The sequence below is a fragment of the Colletotrichum destructivum genome, chromosome 9 (genome assembly GCF_034447905.1).
Source record: "Colletotrichum destructivum chromosome 9, complete sequence".
In the NCBI taxonomy this organism is placed as follows: Eukaryota; Fungi; Ascomycota; class Sordariomycetes; order Glomerellales; family Glomerellaceae; genus Colletotrichum; species Colletotrichum destructivum.
Window position 1 is genome coordinate 3638977 of NC_085904.1, and position 14749 is coordinate 3653725.

At 58.2% G+C, this 14749-nt stretch overlaps 4 protein-coding genes across 4 annotated transcripts; 2 read left to right on the forward strand and 2 right to left on the reverse strand.

Annotated features, from left to right (window-relative positions):
- Positions 1–656: 656 nt before the first annotated feature.
- Positions 657–3028, reverse strand: CDEST_14186 (uncharacterized protein; the record flags this gene model as incomplete). Its single annotated transcript, XM_062930342.1, has 2 exons — positions 657–2845; positions 2968–3028. 2 exons carry the CDS (start codon positions 3026–3028, stop codon positions 657–659), a joined length of 2250 nt encoding a protein of 749 aa, XP_062786393.1.
- Positions 3029–3695: 667 nt separating this feature from the next.
- On the forward strand, positions 3696–6529 carry CDEST_14187 (Putative fungal transcription factor). Its single transcript, XM_062930343.1, has 5 exons — positions 3696–4503; positions 4638–4773; positions 4966–5252; positions 5374–5495; positions 5627–6529. Exons 1-5 carry the CDS (start codon positions 4231–4233, stop codon positions 6342–6344), a joined length of 1536 nt encoding a protein of 511 aa, XP_062786394.1. The 5' UTR covers positions 3696–4230; the 3' UTR covers positions 6345–6529.
- A 2575-nt stretch (positions 6530–9104) lies between these two features.
- Positions 9105–11397, forward strand: CDEST_14188 (Putative amino acid transporter, transmembrane domain-containing protein). Its single transcript, XM_062930344.1, has 2 exons — positions 9105–11173; positions 11241–11397. Exons 1-2 carry the CDS (start codon positions 9797–9799, stop codon positions 11298–11300), a joined length of 1437 nt encoding a protein of 478 aa, XP_062786395.1. The 5' UTR covers positions 9105–9796; the 3' UTR covers positions 11301–11397.
- A 200-nt stretch (positions 11398–11597) lies between these two features.
- On the reverse strand, positions 11598–14648 carry CDEST_14189 (Putative integrin alpha, aldos-2-ulose dehydratase/isomerase (AUDH), Cupin domain-containing protein; the record flags this gene model as incomplete). Its single annotated transcript, XM_062930345.1, has 12 exons — positions 11598–11929; positions 12054–12736; positions 12823–12914; positions 12984–13010; positions 13091–13164; positions 13236–13630; positions 13688–13756; positions 13807–13859; positions 13927–13978; positions 14032–14287; positions 14339–14454; positions 14527–14648. 12 exons carry the CDS (start codon positions 14646–14648, stop codon positions 11598–11600), a joined length of 2271 nt encoding a protein of 756 aa, XP_062786396.1.
- Positions 14649–14749: the final 101 nt, after the last annotated feature.

The window sequence follows — 14749 nt, forward strand, 5'->3', positions numbered from 1 at the left end:
CGACGGTCTCTTCGTGGGCTTGCTTTGGATCTCGAGCTCCCGACGCTGCGTGTTCATCTCCCGTACAGGGGTTTTCAGACACAGTTGGCTTGCCTGCCGGGTGGTTGCAGTCTTGGTTGCAGTCTTGCGGGGCAGCTCATCCGGTCTACTCTGCGCCTTACTCCCCATACAACACCGGCGGGAATCTGTTTGTGTCTCGAAGTCGAAGCCGCGGATCCATGATGAGCTGAAAATCAAGGTTCGCACGATCAGGTTCCGCAAATAGATATCCATCCACTGTTTCTCTTGGGGCCAAGTCCAGAATTTGGCAAGGCTGCTGTGCAGAGGAGCGGGCGGCGCGCCCTGGTTCAACTCGCGACCGTTCTTCTTGTACAAGTCGTTTGTGCAGCAGGTTATTCGCAGCAGACGTCGAGAACATCCCAACTGGCCACCTGGCAGGGGACCTGTTCCTGACTCAAGCAGGGCCCATCACGACATGGCTTGTCCCCTCCGGGCTCCATGAGGGAGTGAGTGAGAGAGTGAGAGAGAGATATATTCGGAAGACCGAGAGGGACGTCGGAAAAGGGGGAAAAGGGGCTCAAGTTCCCTCCGTCCGACACCATGCCTCAAGACCGCCATTCTCCCTCGACACCGCGGGCAACATATAAATGATCCAGTCACTGGGTAAAGTTGCAGGCCATGCCGCTGTTCAGAAGAGACCAGTACGTCGTGTCGACGCCCTGGAACGTCCAGTCGCCGGCTTCTGCTGTAATGCCGGGGCATGACCACCCCTCCAGACAGTCAGTGCTGAACAACCCGGCGGAGGGATCCTCGTGGGGGATGGTGTTGTCCTGGCCCAGCAGCGCCTCGGCGCACAGCTCGGGGGGCGTCATCTCCTGGTAGGTCTCGGACGCCACGGCGGCGGCGGTGGTGGTGGTGGTGGCGGTGTTGGTCGGCGTCGCGAGCTGTGAGTGGCTCAGGTCGACGGTGCACGACTCGGCTGCCTGGTTGGTGGTCGTGTTGATGTTGATGACGCCTAGATACGGGATCACGAGCTGCAGGTTCCGGGCCTCCTCGCCTTGGAACTGCGCCGGCGTCATGCCGTTGCAGCAGTCGACGATGGGGAGGAGCTTCCGGATGATGTCGGCGCTCTCGTTCGACAGCTTATCGTCGTTCAGAAGAGCCAGCTCCTCCATCTTGGCGACGACCTTGACTGCCAACGCGCGGTCTTCGTTGCGCTGTCTGGACCAGTCTTCCTCGCGCACGCCGGGGGGCCGGCTGAGGTGGCCGAGCAGGAGCGTCATGGAGGCCATCAGCGACGAGTAGTCGATGTGGCGGCATGAGAAGGCGACGTCGTTGGCGGTGCGGAAGATGACGCAGCGTCGCAGCACTGCCCGGCTCGACTCGAGGCACGTGTTCTTGCTGTAGTCGAAGCGGCTGTTTGTCTGGTTCCGGAGCATGTAGGGCAGATGCAGCAGGATGAGCAGGCTGTGGTGGTGGATCTGGAGCATCAGGTGCGACATGACGCCCATCTGGGCCGGCGTGTCGGTGGTGTAGTGGGACATCAAGGACGGTATCTCCCACCAGCTTCGCCCCATGGACTTTGCGGCGTTTTCGAGCTCGCAGTCGACCGACTGGGTGATGGCGTAGGCCTCGTGGGCCGGCGCGCGGTTCCTCTCGATGATGCGCAGGGCAATCGCCGTGTACCGCTTTTCCAGCCGTTCCATCGGCGTGTCCCGGGCCAAGAACTGGTCCGTCAAGAAGCTGTTATCTTGGGTCCCGGCCGAGAGGCCGAGGAGGAGGGAGATGTAGCGGTCGCAGAAGTTGATGCGGTACCAGAAGGTCTGGGAGGCGGGGATGGTGCTGGCGTCGGTGGCCGGGTCGCACGACTTCAGAGGCCGCGCCAGGTCGGCCTCGATGCCCATCAGCTGTGCCAGGCTCAGCGCGCGTCTCATGACGAGCCACGCCTTGCGCAGGTTCCCGGAGTTGAGAAGATAGAAGCCCAGGAGGATGAGGCACTCCAGGCCCTCTGCAGAACCGAGAAGCTCTTCATTGGAGGTGACCAGGCCGGCGACGGAGGCCCACTCGTTCATCTTGTCCTGGATAGAGCCCTTTAAGCCGAGCTCGAGTTTAGAGAAGTCGAAGCTGGGCGGCAGCTGTTGGAGGCAGATGGTCAACTGAAGCAGTTTCCTTGCCAGGACAGCCGGGTGCTTGTTGACGTCGGGCACGACGGTGAGAGCCGCCGTTGCGGGGGAGTTGCCGTCGAGGATGTCTTGGTACGAGTAGAACATGGCCAGGAGGAAGATGGGGCCCCTACTCGAGTGGACAATGGTTTTGGCATCCTCGGGAGAGGGGAATGCCGAGTGAAGCTCTCGGCACATCTTCTCGTACTTGGAACCGGACCGGGACGGACGGTCTTGCGGCGTGCGAGTCTCGGGCATCACATCGCTGGGTGTCGAAGAGGAGGTGGTGACGGACGCGGACACCAGTGTGGAATCATCCGGGGTACCTTGAAACTCGGACGAGCGTAGGGATCCATCGATCGATGATGTCGGCGTGTTGATGCTGTTGTTGATACTGTTGTTGTTGCTGCTGTTGTTGCTGCTGTTGTTGCTGTTATTGCTATTGTTGCTATTGCTACTGCTGCTGCCGCTGACGATTGACGCCTCCGGACCAATCTTGTCGGCCAGCTTGACCATCAACTCTTCGAGCCGGCCGAGGCGCTGGGCAAGGCCGCGCTCGGGCGGACCGGAAGGTTCATCGTCGTTGAACTCTTGACTGACGCAGGTGGTGCCCCGAGATTTGCAGCCGTTGCAGGTCTGCTCCTCATTGGAGGTGAACTCGCAGCGGATTTTTCTCTTCCTGCCTGGGCCGGATGTCAGTCGGTGGACGTGGAGGTAATGAACAATGAACGGGGTGGGAGCCGGACGGTGGGATGGATGAATGGATCTCGGGGTTGCGGAACGGTGTTCGGACGAACCCACTTACACTGCCAGCAGCTCCTTGTGCCCTTGCGGACCTTGCGCTTCTTGGATGGTCTCTCGTCCATTGTTTTATTTTATTTTGATTGAACTAGGCGAAGTTCAAAAGGTCAGGTATCAACAGACGGCCAGTGCAAAACAGACCTCGGGGGGTTTGAGAAGCTCTAGGTCGACATGAGAGATGGAGACTTGACTCGATGCGAGAAGAAGAGAACTAGAGTTTAGGGGAGGGGGGGGAAAGGCCATCAGGCAACGGTGGCCAGCACCGTATCGCTGGCTCCCGCCATGGATCGACGGCGTCAGTGTTGGTGTTGAGGGCGTTGATAGGGAGAGAGGGAGAGAGTTCATGTGCTTACGGATCTTTCGTCCGCTCGGAGGCCGACGGCGGACGAATGAATCCGGGTACGTACTCTACCTTAGCCGGACGAATGAGTCCCCGTCTGTTGGGGACAGCCAGAGGAGGTACGTATCCATTCGGGTCGGACAAATTTATCCGATGCACGTGATCTTGGCAGGAGGAGAGAAGTCCCCACTGATGGAGAAGCGCCCCTTATCCATTGGCCAAACAGGTTCGTCCAAGGGTTCTGGAATAATGCTTATCTCCAATCGGCCCCGGCCAGACTCTCACTCATCGCTCAGGGAGTCAGTACGTACCTCCGTAGAGTGTGCTCTCTATCCCCTTCTGCACCAATGACAGAAGTGAGGGACTCTCTCACTCTCACTCACCCCAGTCAGTCTCTCCCAGTCTCTCAGTTCCTCCAACGCGCATTACCCCGTGACTCTCCCCCTCTTTTCACGCCTCCTCCTTACCTTGCCTTGTCGATCCTTCTTTGACGGAGAGTGTGAGAGAGTCAGGCCATCTCCCATGGGCGCTTACTAACTCCCAGCATCTCATCACGAGTCACTGACCACCACCACCAACAACAAACCTTGCCCAGCTAGGTAGTCCAAGCATACCTACCTACAGGTATTACCTGTAGTGTAAACTCACTTGAGCGCGAGCCAAACAACCCAGCTGCCGCCTTCCGTTGGCTCACAGGGCCTCCCTTTCCGTCGTTGAACAGTGCCGCTGCGCGCCCTTTCCCTTTCAGGGGGGGCCCGCTGGAGGCCCTTCGGTTACCCTTCGGTTACCCTTCGATAGCAGGTTGAGGCAGGCGAGGGGGAAGTGAAGTGAGAGAGAGTGTGTGTTTTCGAGATCGAATGGGACTTGGGCTTTGGGGGATTAGCCGGACCTCGGTAGTAGCCGCCGTCAGACGGCTTGCTGGCTGGCATGATGGAGCGCCAATCTTCTGAATACAAGTTCGTCACCGTCGACGCCGGCGAGGAGGGAACCTTTCAGGCCGTCACCAAGTCCATCCGGAGCCATGCCATCCGGACCGCCATCCAACGGGGCGGCTCCCAGCTGGGGGCCTCGACGGCCCTCGTGTCTCAAGGGACCATAAGGGGCAAGGCGCACTTGAAGGGCCGCTTCAGGCTGGGCGGCACAGCGCCCAAGACTAGAAAGGCCAAGAACCAGAGCCGCAAGAACACTGCCGACCCTCTGGTACGTGCACATTTACATATTTTATACAGACATAATTCTGTCTGTCTCTCTCTGTCTCTCTCTCTCTCTCTCTCTCCTCTACTCTGTAAGGCCGTGTGGTCTCTTGGCGTTGCTTACTCGTCCTTTGTTTCCAGTCCCCGGATATCTACGAGTTGCTGTCAGAGACATCTCCTCCGCCATGGATCCAACGGCTGGGCAGCGACGGTGCCGACCCCTTCAACACGTTGCCGATACCCAGCAGTCCATCGGTTGACGCCCTCGTCAAGTACTGTGAGTAGCAAACGTACCAGAGCCGACTCCTCGTTCACCTTTCCCCATCCAAGGGCTTACTCTGGCTCAGTGCGACTTCACACACTGTTGCATACTGCTGCTCACTGTTGCTCACTGTTGCATACTGCTGCTCACTGTTGCTCACTGTTGCTCACTCTTACTCACTCTTACTCACTCTTACCCACTCTGCAGTCACCACCAGGTTCAATCTCAACTCGACCACGACGGACACGCAGCGGCCATGGTTCCCCTACGCCATGCAGAGCGCTCTCATCATGCGCGCCACGCTCGCCCTTGCCGCCGAGTTCCTGACGGCGACGATGCCGTCGCCCGACCCCGAGCTGCAGCGGGAAGGGTACCAGCAAAAGGGCGAGGCCATGCGCATCGTCCGAAGCCGCCTCGAGTCCCAAGAGTCGGCCCAGAAGGCGAGCGACGACCTGTCGGTGCTGGCCGGAGTGGCCATGTTGGGGAGCGTTGAGGTGATTACTGACCCCATGAACACCTTTTTCCCCCCTGCTTCTACTTTTTCTTCTCTTCCCCCTTCTTCTTCTCAGCTTTGTCTCCCGAGAAACGTAAAGATGCTGACGACCGATATTGCAGGCTTTCCAGGGCCGCTTCTCGGCCGCCAACGTCCACCTGACCGGGCTCCACGCCATGATCACAGCCCGCGGCGGACCGGACACGATCAGGCACGATTACATCCTCTGCCGTTCTATCAACTGGTGTGTGTGAACAATACAAACCCATCCTCAGACTTGCAAAAAAAAAGAAAAAAGAAGAAGAAAAGAATCAAAAGGAGAAGAAAGAAAAAAAAAGACACCCTTCGCTCACCACAAGCCGTCTCTCCCATCAGGATCGACATCCAAGTGGCCTCGGGCCTGGGCCGAGTACCCAAGTTCCCCATGTTCCACACGCTCGACCAGGTGACGCTCCCACCGTCGGTCGTCAGCCGGGCGGCGTCGCCGCCGCTGCGCCACCTGGACCGGCTCGCGGGCCACAGCCCGGGCGAGAGCGTCGAGCCGCGGCGGATCTTCACGGCGCTCCGGCAGGCCGTCTGCGCCGGGGCGGCGGGGGTGTCGGCGGACGACGTGCGGATCGTCATGAACACGGCGGACAGCACGATGCTGCACTTCCTGTACGCGGAGCGGCGGACGGCGGCGTCGCCGGTGCAGAAGCGGTTCCTCGTGCTCGTGTCGGCGGCGCAGGTGTTCCTGTACGCGGCGCTGCGCGAGATCCCGACGACGGGCCACATGGTCCGGATCCTCGTGGCGCGGATGCGCGCGGCGCTCGACGACGCCGACGCCATCGCCCTCATCTGGGTCCCGCACGACGCCGCCCTGCTGTGGGTCCTGTTCGTCGGCGTCGTCGGGTCCGGCGCGGCATCGCAGGACCGGGCCTGGTTCCTCGGGAGGCTGCACCGCGTGCTCGAGAGGGCGCGCGACGCGCTGCCGCCCGAGAGACGTAGGCGCGAGGACCTGCAGCAGCTGCTCGCGGGGTTCCTGTGGAGGGACAAGTATTGCCTGCCGGTGCTGGACGAGATCTGGGCCTCGTGGGAGCGCGGCGTCACGTAGGACTTTGAAAGACTTGACGGACTGACCGACCTGATTGACCGATTGACTGACTGATAGCCCTTACTTGGCCTGGTTTGGTCTTTTGTCGTTTGCGTAGGTAGATCGAAATATCAAATACGGGATTGGTTCATCTCGGATCCGGGGTTCCGGACCTATCGCCCGGCCTCTCCGTTGCTGACACATCCGATTATCCGGTTTTTACTCTCTCTCGGCTTCAGCCAACACATTGGCCGGTAAACTCTGAAATCTGTCCACTGATAGAGAAAGACCGGGATATCCCGTCTGGCTGTAATCTCGGCCGGTGATGCGTTCGTCCGGCTGAAACCGATGAGGGCCGGACACGACTCAGGGACGGAGGAGAGTGTACCGTGCTTCTGTGTACTCTTTACGGATACTACTACATCATGTCGCATGTTGAAGAAGGGGCAGAAGAATGAGACACGTAGTATCCAAGGCGGCCGTTCCCCTCTGGAGGTCGGAAGAGGGTTACAATGTGTCGAGGATTCACAAGACTTCCCACCCACCGCCGTTCGCTCATAGATTAAGATTGCCCTTTTGGATGGCAGCCGGCCCCATCCCCGCAAAACTTACCCCGGATTCCATGACACTATTGGAATTGCCAACAGTAACGGCATCGTCTTCGTGTCGTGCCAGCATCTCCATGTCCACCCATGGACCATGACACCCCATTGATCTCTGGCTCCCCTGTCTCAGACCCTCTTCCTTCATACCCCCCTGACCCCTTGGCCCTTAAGCGCTGACATTGGCCCCGGGCCCTTGCAAGTCGCACGAGGACGAGAACAAGGAGAGTCCGTGGCAGAAAAACACCCCGTAGCTAACCGGTTCGAACTGGGACTTCGGCTCTGGCGGCACGTCGGCTGAGGTTTGTTTGACGCGGGCTTGAACCTTCGGGTCCGCCGACACCCTCCATACAAGGCAGATGGGCAAGAATTGAACAGCAAACGACTGGCCTTATCAGTAATCACAGCGGTAGAGTTTGTCGATCTGGCCATCCATCTTGTTTTGTTTATCTCTTCGACTCTTTCGCTTCCCCCGGAATGAGCGAGAATTCCCTTCACCGTCTCGCATTTGATGACAGTTGTCGTGTCTTGCCGGGTTCGAATGCTCTTAATATCGGGCCGTCGCTCGGCGTAAATGCAGTAAATGCGGCCATACACAACTCGTCCCCCCCCCCTTTTCGCCCCATCCGACCGTTATCTCTTGGGGAAGTTGGGTAATGGTTGTATGTCAAGCAAATCGACCAGCCAAAGCCTCTGGCCAGTCACAGTGGTCCCAAAAGCGAGCAACGACAGAAGGAAGGGGAGGGTAAGGGAGGAGAAGAAAAGAAAAAGAAGGGTCACCTCATCTTTCTTTACAACACACGCCAAGTCTCATGTCTCGAGCAAGGATGATAGAGAATGGATGGGGGTGGTGGTGGTCCTCTGTCGCGTGAGATTCCGGTTCTGCTCGCCTCGCCCAACACGCGCCAAGCGGTAATGCATATGCAGGTGTGGATGCGATGCGAATGCTGGAGTGCACACTACCTGTATCCGTACGATGTACGCTAGTATGACATGCAAAAGCAAGGGGGGAGGCTCTTGTGTGCCTGACGGCCAACAGGGAAGTACGTGGGAGGCGTCGACAAGCCTTTCTCGGCCGTCTGGGCGATCTTCTAGAAGCCTTCCCAAAGGGTGACCGTGACGAGTGGGATCGGCCGGGATCACGACTCAAGGATGTCGGGAATGTACGGGACTAAGACGGCGCTATTACGTTTCGCCCTATGGTCGCGGGAACGAGGGAGACCGGGGGGGTTTGAGGGAGACCTATGGGAGAGTTTTCTTGACTCTTGAGGGCCGTATGCGGTATGCGTATGCGTATGTGTGTGTACACTCTTGTTGTATGTACAGAGTTCAGGCCCCTCCCCCCTCCCCCTGGTTCGGCAATCGTCCAGCTTGGCTTGTCTTATCTTGTGTTCCCGTCCGAAAGACTTTGAGCCTCACGGTCTTGGCCCAACGTCTGATGTCTTTTAGACTCTTTGGCTCTTTGACAACCATGACGCTGTTTCCCACAGGCTCGAGTTTCGGAAACACTCATGACAGAGAGAGAGAGAGAGAGAGAGATAAGAGAGCAGAGACCTCGCCTCTCAAACTCGTCATCCCAGTCCCAGTCTCTCTTTTTTCCCGCCACCGGTCGTATTTCGGAGTTCATCATGCCCGGCGGACTGACTCAAGGGTGGTGGTCCCCAAGGTGAGGTGAGGCCACCCTACGGGCTCTGCATCTGGGTCCCCTTAGGTAACATGTAGGTCACAATATCCACCATATTACGATGCGAAAACTCTTGCAATTGCCTCAGTCCCGCTGTAGTTCCCACAGAAACTCCGTCGACACGCCCTTTCGGACGAGTTACCAACTCCAAAACATGGCGGCCCTGGAATTAGTTGTACCGTTGACAAAGAGGAAATGTTCTTTTACGTCTCGATGATTCCCCCTCGTCTTTTTTTGTGCTGGGAAACTCGGAACGCCAGAGGGCCAGTGTTTCTCTCGTTCGTCCGTCTCGCCTCGCTCACGGGATCAGGGACGTGAATTCGTGGGGAAACTCTGCAACGGTCTATTCCCCCGCAAATTCCACGACGCACGGAATCCAGCAAGCAGCAAGGGGAGGGGGGGGGGGGCAGCCAGGTTTGATGCCGTCGCCGCCGTGGTCTTCTTCTTCTTCGTAGACCCCATCTCGGTCGTCCGTCCGCCCATCTGTTTGGCTGGCCCTGCTATCTATCTCTCTCGCCGCCGCCCACTTGTCCGGAGGAAGAGAAGAGGGACCATACCACCATACCACCATCCCGTCCCATCCCATCCCATCCCGGCCTTTTGCCCAGCTGCCGGTGACACCGCCCGTGAGATCGCGGGGGCCAGAGATAAGACCCTTGTTCACCAGTCCAATGAATGCGTTCACTCGAGTTGCCTTCCACGAGGTCGAGCCCTCGGCATGACTCCGGGGTCGGTGCTGGTGCTCCGCCCTTTTGGCCACCATATATCCTGCCTCTTTCTTCCCATCTTCTCGATGTTTTTTGTTCCCTCTCTCTTCGTTTCAGGTCCAACCGCTCTTGACTTCTCATCCCTTCCTCCTCGTCTTCTCAACTGAAGTCAGACCAGCTCAACCCGGTCCAACCCTCTCCTCCTCGTGTGTGTGTGTGTGCGCGTGCCATTCTAGTTGGACCACCGCCACCATAACCTCTTCTCACCAACTCACAACAACAACAACAACAACACAACAACCAACTGTGTTGTGACAAAAGCTCGGTCAGACTCGGTCAAGACTCCAGTCCGTCACCCCTCCGTCATATATATCCATAACAAGGACCCACGCCACACTTCAACCGGGAGAAGCAACAAAAAAGAAATCACAGCAAAAAGTCAACCCACACCCCCACAAACACCAATCTCCACCACCCATCATGGATCACGATCAGATCAGACAGAACCAACCCGCCGGCGCCGAGTACAAGGACAGCAAGTCCGAGGGCGCCGCCGTGGCCCCCCAGTTCTCCCGCGATGCCGTCTTCCCCGGTGAGGTCGTCGGCGAGGTCACCGACCTCAACCGCCAGGACCTCGAGAAGCAAAAGGCCGCCCAGGGCAGCGCCCACTTCCACCGCCTCGGCTGGAAGCGCCTTACCGTCGTCCTCATCGTCGAGGCCATCGCCCTCGGCAGCCTGAGTCTCCCGGCCGCTTTCGCCACCCTCGGCATGGTCGCCGGCGTCATCCTCTGCATCGCCCTCGGCATGGTCGCCATCTACACCAGCAACGTCGTCGGCCAGGTCAAGATCAAGTTCCCCCACGTCTCCCACTACGCCGACGCCGGCCACCTCATGTTCGGCCGCCTCGGCTACGAGATCATCGGCGTCATGTTCGCCCTGCAGTTGACCTTCCTCGTCAGCTCCCACGTCCTCACCGGCGCCATCGCCCTCGGTAACATCACAAACGACGGCGCCTGCTCCATCGTCTTTGCCGTCGTCTCCGCCATCATCCTGCTGCTGCTGGCCATCCCCCCGTCCTTCGCCGAGGTCGCCATCCTGGGCTACATCGACTTCGTCTCCATCATCCTCGCCATCGGCATCACCATCATCGCTACCGGCATCAACAAGGACTCCATCACCACCGCCGCCTGGTCCGCCTGGCCCAAGGAGGGCATCACCTTCGCCGAGGCCTTCATCGCCATCACCAACATCGTCTTCGCCTACTCCTTCGCCATCTGCCAGTTCTCCTTCATGGACGAGATGCACACCCCCCAGGACTACGTCAAGTCCATCTGGGCTCTCGGTCTGATTGAGATCTTCATCTACACCCTCACTGGCGCCCTCATCTACGCCTTTGTCGGCCAGGACGTCCACTCCCCCGCCCTGCTGTCCGCCGGCAACCTCATCTCCAAGATCGCCTTCGGCGTCGCCCTGCCCGTCATCTTCATCTCGGGCTCCATCAACACCACTGTCGTCGGCCGCTACATCCACGGCCGCGTCTACAAGGACTCCATCATCCGCTTCATCAACACCAAGATGGGCTGGATCACCTGGCTGGTGCTCATCACCGTCATCACCGTCATCGCCTTCATCATCGCCGAGGCCATCCCCTTCTTCTCCGAGCTGCTGTCAATCAGCTCCTCGCTCTTCATCTCCGGCTTCACCTTTTACTTCCCGGCCCTGATGTGGTTCATGCTCATCCGCGACGGCTCCCCCTTTGCCAAGCACAACCTGACCAAGACGGCGCTCAACGGCCTTGCCTTTGTCATCGGTGTCGTTGTCCTCGTGTGCGGTACCTACGCCAGTATCGTCGAGATTGTAAGTTGTTTCCTTCCGAGTGTTGCTTCCTTCATCATCGGCATGGTGCTAATCGTTTTGTCTACAGGAGCTCAAGTTCAGGACTGGAAAGATCAACAGCCCCTTCACCTGTGCCCCTCTTGGCTAGATGATGCCGCGAGCGTGGAGTTTGTAGTAGTTTTTAGTAGTTCAGATGATAATAATACCCCTTCCGTTATCAGGAACACCCACAGTTTCGTTTTGCCGATATTCTCTTTCACATCTCATCTCGCTTGACCACTTATTAAGATGACTTACTAGACTTGAAGCAAGCAGACATAAGAGTCGAGTCAACGAAAGGAAATTTAGTTGATTAGAATACTACCTAATTGTACATAAACCTGGACCCGAACAACAGCAACTCTCATAGAAGCGGGACATAGCAACTGCCCTCTCTTTCAACACACTACAGCACAAGGCTCGGGTTGAACTCGAGCGCCAGCCAGACGTCTACGTTCTTCCCCTTGCTGCCGCCCTGCCACTTGTGCCACGGGTACGACACGACGTTGTTGTGCCCGCGGACGGCGTCGCCGTACGAGTCCCGGTACCACAGCCCGCCGTGCTCGTTGAGCCGCGGCAGCGCCACCTTGTCGAAGTCGTCGGGCCCGGCCGCCTTGGGGTCCTTGCCCTCCCTGAGCCGCCACATGCCGCCGTCCTCGGTGCCGGGCGAGAGGCAGATGTGGATCTCCTGGAAGATGTCGTTGCCATGGTTGTGCACGCCGCAGTCGACGTTGGGGCCTGTGAGGGGGGAACGTCAGTCATCAACAACGTAGGTAGTCCTCACGAAAGGTCACGAAAGGAGGTAACGTGAACCCGCTCAATTCCAAACCAAAATACATTCGGGGGGAAGGAGGTCACTCACCGGCGGTCCAGAATTGCAAGTGGGCAATCTGCGACTTGTCGTCCTGGAAGCGGAAGTAGAAGCCAGACATGTTGGTGAAGTCGACCCCCTTGAAGTCGGCCCCCCACCAGAGCTCCTCGACCTTGGTGAACTTGAGCTCCGGGAACTCGAGCCCGAGCTCGCTCGTGTTGAAGGTCGTCTTGACCGGCACGTCCTCAGCCTTGGCCCACGCCTCGGGCTGCTCACGGACGGAGACGAGCCGCAGCAGGACGACGCCCTTCTCCTTGTCGGCGCTGAGCTCCCTGTCCTCGCTCTGGACGGACGCGATGCGCGGGAAGGACGGCAGCCCCAGGGCGGAGCGCGTGCCCTCGATGTCGGCGACGGAGCCGTATAGCACCTTGACGCCGTCGTTCTGGCCGAGCGGGATCCTGGCGCCGGGCGGGTGGATCTCGACGCTGATGGCGTAGTTGGCGACCTCGATGAGCGGGAACGACTGCGGGGACTTGACCTCGCTGGGGCGGGCGAGGTACACGAGGCCCTCGTTGTCCCAGACGGTCGGCACGATGTGGCGTTCCGTGACGGCGGGCTTGGGCTTGGCGAACTTGTTCACGTGGAGCGTGATGACGGGCTTAGGCTCCTCGTAGTAGCGGGGGACGTTGTACTCGACCGAGATGAGGTCGAGCCTGTCGGTGCCGCTGAAGTTGCTGCAGAAGAGAGAGAGAGAGAGAATGTCAGTCAGAGATCCAGTTGGCTCAAGGGGGGGGGATAAGCATAAGAAGAGACGACATACCCAATGGCGATGCGGGCAGATGACTCTTCGGCAATCTTCCACTTGGCAAACAGGCCCTTCTCGACGTCGATGGCCTTGTAGTACATGATGCCCTGCGAGGTTGTCAGACTCTCGAAAGTTTGCAAGGTTGCCGTACATAGTATCATAGTTTTGTTACTGACTTTATTAGGATTGGGCCCCTTGACAGGCTGTGTTGTTGTTGATGTTGTCGTCAGCACTTGAGAGAACTCGAGTTCGCAACTTGCGCAAGGGTCAGTCAGTCACTTACAATGACAGACTTCAGGTTCTTGTCGCGGTCAAGCGAGCCAAAGAGAGCAAGGAGGAACTCGTCGTCGCCATCACCTGTTTGGTAGATAGACTCTTAGCAGGTGATAACCCTCACTTGGCAGCACGGGAACGACAGTCCGCCTTACCGTCGAAATCAGCACAGATAATGTAGTGCCCCGGCCCGTCCCCGTACTTCATCAGCTGATTGGGCGTGCCGTAGACGTCTAGGATGTGGCGCTGCCACTTGGAGTCCTTCATGCCCCGGCCGACCTTGGACAGCACGCAGGCCGTCGTGCCGTGGAAGGGATCGAGCGTGGCGATGTAGGCGAACGGGTCGTCGCCGATCCGGCCGGCATCGGCGCACCCGGTGCCCCAGTGGTCGCCCGAGCCCGGCGCCTGCGAGTTGGGCAGCTGCCGGTCCTCCTTGGGCTCGCCGATGGACAGCAGTTGGCGCTTCCACTCGCCGCCCTCGTAGTAGAGCCAGTTGGCGCCCTCGCGGGATGAGACCACGATGGAGTCGAGCCCTGTCGGGCCGTTGAACCTGTCTGTGTGAGTTTTTGTTGAAAGTGTCATGGATAGATAACCGTCTGTAACTTACTTCTTGACTGTCAACTCGTGGATGACGGTGAAGTTCTCGTCGTCAATGATCGAGCGTTGCCACTCCGTCCTTGCGCAGGGTAAGCATTATGAAGTTTGTCACTGTGGTTCGATACTCACGCATTGAGAACATCTTCCGGAGCCTGGAAACGGATAATGGGAATAGGAGTGACCTGTGTGTTAAAACCACTGTCAGAAGCCCTGCATAATTTTGAAGTTGAAAGCGCCCCAGCAGCTAACCTTATCATGTCGTCCGTAAACAACGGAAGCGGCGACAATCTCCATGACAGACCTACAGAACGTTAGCATTGAAAAAGACAGACCGAGAGAGGACATCTTCCTCACTTTTGCGTGAAGTAGCCCGCCTTCATGCGGTGCATGGCGGGCCAGCGGCCGATCATCCGGATCTTCCACGGCTCTCCGAGCTTGTCGCGGCCGGGGTTCTCGAGCCACGAGATCCAGCCGCCGTTGACGTCGCACTCGAGCATAAACGGACCGTAGTCGTGGCAGACGACAATGTCCGTCAGGCCGTTCCTGTTGATGTCGACCGCCACGACGGCGACGGGGCTCGAGAACTTGGCCACCTGGTACTTCTTCCACTCTTGGACGTGCGTGAGCATTCAGGAAAACAGAACAGACAGAAAAAACTCACCCCCGGTGATGTCAACCGTTGAGGGGTCGAAGCTTTCGCCCTTGGCCTTTGCTGCATGCCGGGCGGCGGCAATGGGGTTGTCGAGGAACTCGATCTCGCCGGACGCCAGACCTGATCTATTGTTGGGTCTGTTAGGATCAAGGTGTGATACTTCACGAGGTGAGCTTGTATAAAAGGAAGATACTCACGCAACAAGACCAGGCACTTCGTCTTTTTGAAACTTGAAAGTCTCAACCCAATATCCGTCCGTACGGTCGCCTTCGATGACGGCTCGCCCAAAATCGGGCACTGCAAAGTCGGCGGACGACATTGTGAGAGGGTATTATGAGATAGGACGGATTTAGATGAGATTTGATGAGCATGTATGAGAACTGTTCACCCATCCGGCCGGGATACCCTCTATCACTTATA